This window comes from Bos javanicus, chromosome 15 (genome assembly GCF_032452875.1).
Source record: "Bos javanicus breed banteng chromosome 15, ARS-OSU_banteng_1.0, whole genome shotgun sequence".
Lineage (NCBI taxonomy): Eukaryota > Metazoa > Chordata > Mammalia > Artiodactyla > Bovidae > Bos > Bos javanicus.
Window position 1 is genome coordinate 34,821,909 of NC_083882.1, and position 10,966 is coordinate 34,832,874.

Here is a 10,966-nt window from a genome sequence, read left to right on the forward strand (position 1 = left end):
TGCAGTATTCTTGCCTGGAGAATTCCATGGACAGGGGAGCCTCAAAGGCTATAGTCCATGGAGTCACACAGAGTCAGACGCGACGGAAGCTGCTGAGCACGCACGCACATGGTTGTCTACCCTAATGGCCTGGGAGCTCCAGGGCAGAAACTGAATTTTCCTCTTCGGGGTCTTGTGTCCAGTACAGGTGTCCACAAATGAAATAAATGGACTCATCTGAGCAGAATCATGACTGTGTGAAAGATCTGGGTGAACTCAGGGAGCAGTGGCAAGCCTGTGGGGCTGGAACAGAGGAAAGAGCGCTGATGCAGCCAGGAGGGACAGGCTGCCGTCAGAGTCAGTTTAAGAGGTCCCTTGTAGATGGTGGGGAGACAGGAAATTGTCCGCAAGAGGACCTAGTCCACACTGTGTTTCAGCCTAACTTCCCCCACCCAGAAACCAGCTGTTGTAATTGTCCAGGCAAGATAGACTCTGGCCCTGAATCTCATCTTTCTGTCCTGAGGTTGCCACCTAGACCCCAAACACATCAGGAAGCCTGAATTCCTTGCTCACAGCAGGACCTAGGGACCACCAGTTACGGCCCAAATGGTGAGATACCCATAAACTTGGGCGACTGGACACTCAGACATTTCTCTGAAACTTGCCCGGCCCTGAGGCCAGCTCCATGCACACTGACATCTACCGCCTTCCTGAATCCAGAGCCTTCCTCTCCGTGAGGTGCTCAGACCTCGCCCTTCCTGTCTCTCTTTATCTGTCTCTGTCTCTGCCTGGTGTTGCAGAAGAGCAGCTCTGCCTGAGGCCCAAGGTCTATGTGTGGCCTCTGAGAGGCAGCAGGCAAGGTGAACCATTGGCGGCCTGACTTTTTGCACCGTCTCTACCTCCTCTTTCCCCATCCCCAAGATGTGCTGGGGTGGGCAGTGGCAGAAGGAAGCAGGGTCTTCTGCAGCTGCCGCAGCCTCATCCCCAGTGCTCGTGAGGGCTCGGGGAGGATCCTGCTCTTCTATAGCGTGCTCCTCCTCTCACCTGCTACAGCTCTTGCCTCCCATCACTGACCTTGTCCCTGTCCAGTTGGGCCATGACTTTGAACCTTTCTTCATTACCTGAGGAGCAGGGCTTTTGCTAGAGAGGATGACATATTGACAAAAGAAATTCTGGAGTCCTTTTGGCTGGGTTGGAATTTAGGTCCACTTCTCACCAGGTGTGCTAGGTTTGCTGTGGGGATTCAGTGAATTAATACATATAAAGTGGTTATCATGGGCCTGGCGTACACTAAGTATTCAGTGACTTTATTACCATTTTGGAAATACTGAAGGACCCTGAGACTCAGGAGTCCTGGATTCTAGTCCTGGCTAGAATGGCCACGTGACCATGGGCAAGTTCTTTTACCTCTCTGAGCTTAGTTACCTCATCTATAAAATGGAGGCAAGAACACTTCAGAGGGTTGCTGTGAGAATTAAGGTAACATTTATATGAAACTGAGAAACACCATCCCTAGGTTGTAGCCTGCATCTTCATGGTCAGAGGAGGCAGCTAGAGCTCCAGCCATCACATCCACATTTCCAGTGACAGGATGGAGGAAGGGACAAAGAAGAAAGGGGCAAGGGGCACATGCCACCTGTCTTTGAAGAAGAGTTCTTTAATACAGAACATTTCAGCTTGCTTCAAAAAACTAAGATCATGGCATCCAGTCCTATCACTTCATGGCAAATAGATGGGAAGAAGTGGAAACAGTGGCAAATTTTATTCTCTTGGGCTCCCAAATCACTTTGAACAGTAACTGCGAATTAAACAGTGACTGCAAATAAAATTAAAAAATACTTGCTCCTTGAGAGGAAAGCTATGACCAACCTAGACAGCATTTTAGAAAGCAGAGGCATCACTTTGCCGACAAAGGTCTATATCAACAATGCTATGGTTTTTCCAGTAGTCATGTACGAATGTGAGAGTTGGACCATCAAGAAGGCTGAGCACCAGCAAATTGATGCTTTTGAACTGTGGCACTGGAGAAGACTCTTGAGAGTCCCTTGGATGGTAAGGAGATCAATCCAATCAATCCTAAAGGAAATCAACCCTGAATATTCATTGGAAGCTGAAGCTCCAATACTGATCCTGAAGCCAGAGCTCCAATACTTTGGTCACCTGATGTGAAGAACTGACTCCTTAGAAGAGACCCTGATGCTGGGAAAGATTGAGGGCAGGAGGAGAAGGGGACAACAGAGGGTGAGATGGTTGGATGGCATCACTGACTCAATGGACATGAGTTGAGCAAACTCCAGGAGACAGTGAAGGACAGGGAAGCCATGGGGTCGCAAAGAGTCGGACACGGCTTAGCAACTGAACAATGAACAACTCATTGGCCACGCTCCACTGTACAAGAAGTTGGGAAATGTAGCCTCCATTCTGTGGTTCAGGGACAACCAAGGGTTTCTGCCACACATGCTCAGGTGCTTGCCTCTTGTAGGCAAGTATGCTCCCACAGAAAAGCTGCCCCCTTCCTAGCGCTGGGCTGCAGTCCCAGCACCATAAGGCCCTGTGAGGACCCAGGTTGCCAAGGAGCTCAGGCAGGTGCCACAGACCTGAACAGATTGAGGTGCTGTGTCCAACCTGTGCCAGGGACCGTCCCACCCCAAGATTCTGTTGCCTGCAGGGCTCTTAGGCTAATGCAAGTGTGGTGGGCCCTAAGCTTTGTCACTTGTTACAGCCTGAATCAGCTTCACTGAGCTCCACAGGCAGGGCACTGAACTCTAGAGGTTGAGGAATCCTTCTGTATCTATGAGCTCTCTACCCAAGGCTCGGAGCTTCCCTGGTGACTCAGTGGTAAAGAATCCACCTGGAATGCAGGAGTTGCAGGGTTCGATCCCTGGGTTGGGAAGATCCCTAGGAGGAGGGCATGGCAACCCACTCCAGTATTCTTGCCTGGAGAATCCCATGGACAGAGGAGCCTGGCAGGCTATGGTTGGTCCATAGGGTCGCAAAGAGTTGGACATGACTGAAGTGATTGATACCCAAAGGCTCAGACAGGTGTCCCAGGTCTAGTGGAGCAACTCTGGATCAATCAGGTGGGATCTCAGTGTCCTCGAGAGCTTGGCGAGTGCCAGACACACTGCAGAGATCCCTGTGTAACTCCAGGAATCATCGTGAATGCACTTGTTTTGAAAACTGGGTGTCCCGTATGCCAGTTAGCTTAGGAGGAGACTTGTCATGGGCTCCTACCTCTATATGAGAACAGTAGCACCTTGCTGAGTCCAGAGGGCCCTCCCGTCTTCACTGTGCCCCTGAATAGGTGGCCGTCAGTGAGGGTGGGAGGCGGATGTGTGTGTGAAACATCTAAAATGCTGGAGGAGCTCAGAACCTAAACATGTCTTGGGTGAGCCCTTCTATTACAGGGCAGCCCATCTTTCACTCTCCAAGTTCAGCAGCCTGGTCTTTTTCTACAGGAGGTTTCTTTGCAGTGTTGGGGAACCCCTGACTTGTCATTCCACCCTCAGCCTCCCCATCTGCAGGGAGGGTTTCCCACCTGCATGGCCTTCCTTGCCTTTTCCTCCTTCTCACGTGGGTGTGAGCTGTCACCATGTGTCAGGCAGGGTACCAGGGCATTACTGTATATCAGCACATGTGGGCCTCCTCCTAGGAGCCCCGTGAGGGAGGTGGGGACAGACTTGCCATTGTCACACAGCTGTGTGGTGATGTGAGAACCAGGGCAAGCGTAGCATAGTCCACAGTCATCCATAGTATGTGGTATATATGTACCAGGGGCTGGTGGGTTACAAGCCATGGGCCAGATCTAATTCATGGTCTGTTTTGTATGGCCTCGCAAGCTAAGAATGATTTTTAAAGTCTTGTAATAAAGAATAAGAATATGCAACAGAGACCGTATGAGACCATCGAACCTGAAGTATTTCCTGTCTGCCTTTACGGAATAAATTCGGCAAGCCCTGATATAGAATGTGCAGAGTTTAGCATAGATTCTGGAGCCACACCTCCTGGGTTCTAGAGCCTCAGTTTCATAATCTCTAAAATGAGAATAATCTATGAAGCATGACTGCCCTACAGGATTGCTGGAATAAAGTGAGATAAAGAATATAAAGCACCTACCCTCACGCCAGCCTCTTTGGGAGGGCTGGAAGAAGCTGTATCTGAGCCTGTGCCAGGCTTTTCAACCCAGTGGGCTACCCCAGCCCCGCACGTGGCTTCCTCAGAGCGTTTCCTTTGGCAGGAGGAGAGGGGCCTGCCAGCTGCCCATTGTGCCATGTCCTGCTGCTAGGTCAGCGCTGCCTTCCTCCCACCCCCATTCCTGCTGACCGTCAGCTGGTGCCGCTCACCAGGGCCGGGCATGAAGCCCGCAGCAGGTGCCGAATGAAGCCCGCAGGTCCCAAGCCTGTCCCACTGTCCACCTTGTGCCTGAGATCGGCCTGGCTGAAGCGCCTGCTGAACTGCAGGACTTGTGGCCTGGGGCTCATCCTCTCTGTGTGCATTTCCTCACTCACGGGCCAAACAGGCAGACATCTGTGTTTCCCCAAGCCCAAGCTTTTGGCCAATGCCTGCCTCCCTCCCAGGGAAAAGGAAGGAGAAGGGCAATCCCAGGCCAGCCAGGCTCCCTCTGTGAAAGAGTGGTCCACAAAACAGATTTTTCAGTGGCTAATGAGTGAAATGTAAAGATAATTACAAACTCAGATGATTGAAAAAAAAAAAAAAACAATCAAAAGTATTTACTGATCTGGACGGGGATGGGCTTCCAATTCTTACAGCAATGGGAGAAATGATTAGATAAAAGAGCAAGAAATGGTACTATGTAGAACCACAATACCCAAAGCAAAATTTTAAATAAAACTGAGGAAAAATATTTCTGCCACATATGCACAGAATTAATACTCTTAAAATAATCTTAGTAAGGCTCTTGAGAACAATAATGGCAAGCATTTATTTAGTGCAGTAGTGCCCCCTCAGCCACAATTTTGCTTTCTGTGGTTTCAGTTGCCCACTGTCAACCATGGTCAGTCAATATTAAATGGAAAATTCCAGCAGTAAACAACTCACAAGTTTTGAATTGCATGCCATTCCGAGTAGTGTAATGAAAACTTGCTCTGTCCTGCTCCATCCTGCCCAGGATGTAAATCAACCCTTTGTCCAGCCCATCCATGCAGTACATGCTACATGCCCATTATTATAGGAAGAACCAGTACAGGATTTGGTACCATCCATGGTTTCAGGCATTCACTGAGGGTCTTGAAAAGTGTCCCCTGCACATAAGCTAGGACTGCGGTACTATGTATTTTATATATATACTTATTTGTTTAATCCTTGTAAATGAATCAGTTCAGTTCAGTTGCTCAGTCGTGTCCGACTCTTTGCGACCCCATGAACCACAGCACACCAGGCCTCCCTGTCCATCACCAACTCCCGGAGTTCACTCAGACTCACGTCCATTGAGTCAGTGATGCCATCCAGCCATCTCATCCTCTGTCGTCCCCTTCTCCTCCTGCCCCCAATCCCTCCTAGCATCAGGGTCTTTTCCAATGAGTCAACTCTTCGCATGAGTTGGCCAAAGTACTGGAGTTTCAGCTTCAGCATCATTCCTTCCAAAGAAATCCCAGGGCTGATCTCCTTCAGAATAGACTGGTTGGATCTCCTTGCAGTCCAAGGGACTCTCAAGAGTCTTCTCCAACACCACAGTTCAGAAGCATCAATTCTTCGGCACTCAGCTTTCTTCACAGTCCAACTCTCACATCCATACATGACCACTGGAAAAACCATAGCCTTGACTAGACGGACCTTTGTTGGCAAAGTAATGTCTCTGCTTTTTAATATGCTATCTAGGGTGGTCATAACTTTCTTCCAAGGAGTAAGTGTCTTTTAATTTCATGAGTGCAATCACCAGTTGCAGTGATTTTGGAGCCCCCCAAAAAAAAGTCTGACAAGAGTTCCAGAAAAACATCTATTTCTGCTTTATTGACTATTGCCGAAGCCTTTGACTATGTGGATCACTATAAACTGTGGAAAATTCTGAAAGAGATGGGAATAACAGACCATCTGACCTGTCTCTTGAGAAACCTGTATGCAGGTCAGGAAGCAACAGTTAGAACTGGACATGGAACAACAGACTGGTTCCAAATAGGAAAAGGAGTACGTCAAGGCTGTATATTGTCACCCTGCTTATTTAACTTAAGTACATCATGAGAAACACTGGGCTGGAAGAAGCAGAAGCTGGAATCAAGATTGCCGGGAGAAATATCAATAACCTCAGATATGCATATGACACCACCCTTATGGCAGAAAGTGAAGTGAAGTTGCTCAGTCGTGTCCGACTCTTTGCGACCCCATGGACTGTAGCCTATCAGGCTCCTCCGTCCATGGGATTTTCCAGGCAAGAGTGCTGGAGTGGATTGCCATTTCCTTCTCCAGGGGATCTTCCTGACCCAGGAATCGAACCCGGGTCTCCTGCATTGCAGGCAGATGCTTTACCATCTGAGCCACCAGGGAAGCCCTGGCAGAAAGTGAAGAGGAACTAAAAAGTCTCTTGATGAAAGTGAAAGAAGAGAGCAAAAAGGTTGGCTTAAAGCTCAATATTCAGAAAAATAAGATCATGGCATCTGGTCTCATCACTTCATGGCAAATAGATGGGGAAACAGTGGAAACAGTGTAAATGAATAAGTATGTATAAACTTTATGAAAAAGATACTATTATTATCCCCATTTAACAGATGAGGAGACTGAGGCTCAGAGAAGCTAAGTAACTCACCCAGGATCATAGGTAATACATGGAGGAGTTAGGATTTGAACCTAGGCCATCTGGCTTTTGGGTCTCAACACTTAAACTTTTCTGTGCAAAACAGGGAAAACCTGTAAAGCAGACAATACACTAAAGAGGAAATACAGATATCTGAGAAAAATAAGAATTCTCTTTCAGTTTCAGTGGGAATGAGAAAAGTACAATAAAAATAATGAAAATAAAAAAATAATAATCTTTGCCTTCAAATTAGAAAGGATTTTTAAATATTATAATAATGAATACCCACTGACAATACTGGAGTGCTGTAGAGATTCGCACAGATTGCTGTAGTTATATTTGAGTGGCCTTTGTGAAAAGTATTCTGGCAGTACTCAAAGCAATACTCAGGAATCTCAAAAATGTCCACGCCATTTGACCAGAAATTCTCATTCTAAGAATCTTAATTTGAGAAAATAATTAGAAATGTAGGCAAAGATTCATGTACAAAAGATGTTCATAGAAATGTTATACAAAATAATGAAAAATTAGAAACAAACCTCATAATAAAATGCAGGTTAAGGAAACTGTTTAATCTCCATAATGGGCATAACTAGGCAGTCATTTTAAATAATCTTTATAACAAAAGACACCATAAACAAAGTGAAGAGACACCACAGACTTCTGGGAGAAGACATGATGCTTATAACAAAGGATTATGTAAACAAAAGAATACACAAAGAACACTTACAAATTAGGAAGAAAGAAAAGGCAAGCAACCAAAAACAGGCAAAGAATGAAAGACTGTAAACACACAATACGTAGGAGAAGCAATTTAGGGGTAGTATACAGAGATGCTTCATCTCACTAGTAGTCAAAATTGCAAAATAATTACATGTATTTAATAAGAATCGAAAGAATGTAACGGCAAAGATAGAAGGAAACAAGTTCATACCCACTGCCGATGGGACTATAAACGATGAGGCTGCAGCCGTGGTGAAGAGCGGTTTGGCGGTACCTGCGTGTGTGTTCAGTCGTGTCTGACTCTTTGCCACCCCCACGGAAGTGTAGGCCACCAGGCTCCTCTGTCTATGGGATTATCCTGACAAGAATACTGAAGTGGGTTGCCATTTCCTCCTCCAGGGGATCTTCCCAACCCAAGGATCAAGCCCATGTCTCCAGTGGCTCCTGCATTGGCAGGTGGATACTTTACCACTGAGCCACCTGGGAAGCCCTTGGCCATGCCTGGTAAATGCAAACGTGTGATTCCACCACACTCACACTTCTAGGGATCAGTGTGCACAAACACCAATTTGTATAAGGACACGTGTTCCAGGATGTTCACTGCAATGCTATTTATAGTAGCAACAATAGTAATAGGATTGTTGTAAATTGTATCTTGTGTAATAAAATAGCAGCAATAATCATCAGTCATTAAAGAACTGTCCATCAGAAGGGAAATGGGTGAGTAAAATATGATTTATGCATAATAAAATACTATGCACAGTTGAAATAAATGAACTAAATCTGTAACTATCAGCTCAGATAGATTTCAAAAACAATGGTATAAAGAGCAAGTTACAACAAAAGATATATTTGAGTGACACTACTTGTATAAATCTTTAAAACAAACTAAAAATATTACATAGTATTTAAGGACACATATATGTAGAAAAATATAAAACAAGCATGCAGGCAATGTACACCAACTTCAAATAGTGGTTACTTCCTGGAAGGAGGGCCAAGGATGAGAGGTGGGTCTTAAATGGTATCTTTATAATTGATTTATTTTTTTAAAGGTTGAAACAAATATGGTAAAATGTTAACTTATGTTCTAAATCTGATTGGGGAACATGTCTTTTTGTTAAATTATTTGTACTTTTCTGCATAGAGTGTTTTCAAAATTTCAAACAATTTATTTTTAATTTACTTTTTGAATAATCTGTAATTCTATGGAGAAATGTTTATGTTATTAAGGCAGGAAAGCAAGATGATATGTACACAAATATTTACAGGTTTCACAAATTGAAGATTTGAAAGAGAGATTGAAAATATTCGTAGTGGGAATATTCACTGGCGGTCCAGTGGTTAAGATGCAGGAGGCATGGGTCAATTCCTGGTTGGGGAGTTAAGATCCCACATGCTGTATTGTAGAGCCAAAAAAAGTAAAATAAAATAGTTAAAATATTCATTGTAGTGGACAAGATTCTAGGAGTCTGCTTTTCTTTACACCTATCCATATTTTTCTCTACACACCCCCCTCGCTTTTACCACAAAGATATATTACTTTTATATCCAGAAGAAAAAAAAAAAATTTTTTTTTAACAACCACAGAAAAATGTGAGCGAGTTTAGTTAGATTCCAGGAAAGGGTCCAAAACCTAGGAAGAGGTGCTGTGATGGGGTGGGAGCCTCATGGGCTGTCGGAGAGACATGCGCTCAAATGCTGGCTCAGAGATTGGCTGTAGGAGTCTGAGTTCTTTAATTGTTGATCAATTCAGTGAACCTTGTTGAGCCACAACTGAGATAGGGCAGTGAACAGAACATTCATGTTCCTCCCTTACTGTAGGGCAGACAGTCTTGAGAGGAGTGGAGAATAAACCCATCACCACCCAGACCATCTATCCACCCCCACAGGGAAAAGTACAAGGGCGATGACAGGAATCCAGGGTGACTGGGTGCTGGGGAATCCGGCCTCTGAGCATGATCTAAACAGAATCTGAAGGATGAGGGGGATGTAAAGCCCAGCAAAGCCGGAACTTGGAGAGAAAGGTCAGCCCCACAGGGCATGTTTTAGAAGCTGAAGGAAGCAGGGGTTCTGGCATGCAATGGGGTGGGGGAGAGTGTGAAAGGGGAGCCCCGCAGGCTGGTCCAGAGCCAGACCACTCTGCCTCACTGGCCAGAAGGGCTTTAAGGGCAGTGGGAAGTCAGTGAAGGGTTGAAGCAGGGGAGTGACCTGGTTAGATCTGCCGTTGTCAGAGATTATCCTGATGCTCCTTGAAGATCAGAGTGGATGGTGAGCAGCCTGGTTAGTTGGCTGTTGGTGTGACCCAGATGAGAGAAAATGGGGTTGGGATCAGGAGACGGAGTGGTGGGGAAGGATTGGAGAGACTTTCAGAGGCAGAATTGGCAGGTCTTAGGAGTGTGTGTGTGTGTGTGAGTGAGAGAGAGAGAGAGAGAGGTGCCTGTAGGGGGAGGGAAAGGGAGGGGCCGCGGAGGAGAGCCAGGTTTGAGGCAGGAAGGTGGCGGGTGGGTGGGAGTGAAGTAAAGCAGCCTTGGGGAGCAGGGGAGGAAGCCAGGAGGGCAGGCAGGCCCTGAGGTGTGGCTGAGCTTTGGTTTCCTCAGGTGTAACGTGGGGTCCTCGGGGATACCGCACCCCCAGGCGGAGTGTTTTGGGCCTGTTCCCCAGAACCACAGCTACAACAGTCTGTTTCTCTCTCTCTCCCTGTCTCAGGTGGTGTGTGTCACTCCTGGGGCTGGAACGAGCATGGCATGTGCGGGGACGGCACCGAAGCTGACGTCTGGGCCCCGAAGCCCGTGCCAGGCCTACGTTTCTTCTTGGGACTCCATGTGGGCTGTGGGGCTGGCCACTCCCTGGCCCTTTGCCAGCTGCCAGCCCTCCCTGCCCTGGGCCAGCACCCCAGTGTCACCAGTCCTTCCCCAGATGCCACCAAGGAAGCCAGATCTCAAGAAGCTATGGAGCAAGAAAGAAACCAGAAGGAAAGGCATGCAGAAACTTCTCCCCAAGCCCAATCTGACAGGTTCAGAAATGGGGGGCTTGTGGCAGAGACCCTTGAATAAAGTGACCTTACCCACCTAACGTGTCCCTGGAGAATTGCTTTGTCAGGTTGCAGCAATCCTGAGAGGGATTCAGGAGGCGCTGTGGGTGGACCGACAAGACCAGAATGATGGGTGGCTGCCTGCCTGGTGTCTGGGCTCTAGAAACAGACATCATTTCTACCCAGTGCATGAGAAGTCTTTACCCAAGGACATAGGAAGCAGCAGGAAGTCTCCAGCCTGTCCCTGACTGGTGGGGACAGAAAGTACAGCTCTGGGGTTTCATTCTCAGCATCCAGAGCATGCAGTCTGCTGTTTCAAGGTACCCTGGTTCCATGTACTCTGATCCGGTGACTGAATACTTGGACAGGGTGGAGTTCTTCCCTTGGTGACTGGGACCAAGGGAGAGGGCTCTAGAGTGGGAGTGGAGGAAGTGTAGATGAGTAAGTGGAGGAAGAGACAAGACTTCTGGAAAGACCAGGCC

General features: G+C 47.0%; 1 protein-coding gene across 2 annotated transcripts in view; it reads left to right on the plus strand.

The window, feature by feature from the left end:
• Positions 1-10,525, plus strand: part of SERGEF (secretion regulating guanine nucleotide exchange factor) — a 248,254-nt gene extending 237,729 nt beyond the window's left edge. Inside the window, exons 11-12 of one of the 2 annotated variants that reach the window (XM_061440657.1) lie at positions 7,850-7,954; positions 10,160-10,525. In XM_061440657.1, the coding sequence (XP_061296641.1) occupies positions 7,850-7,954; positions 10,160-10,506 (452 nt within the window). In that variant the 3' untranslated portion in view covers positions 10,507-10,525. The remainder of the gene's footprint in view (positions 1-7,849; positions 7,955-10,159) is intronic. The other variant, XM_061440658.1, reaches the window with a different exon arrangement.
• Positions 10,526-10,966: the final 441 nt, after the last annotated feature.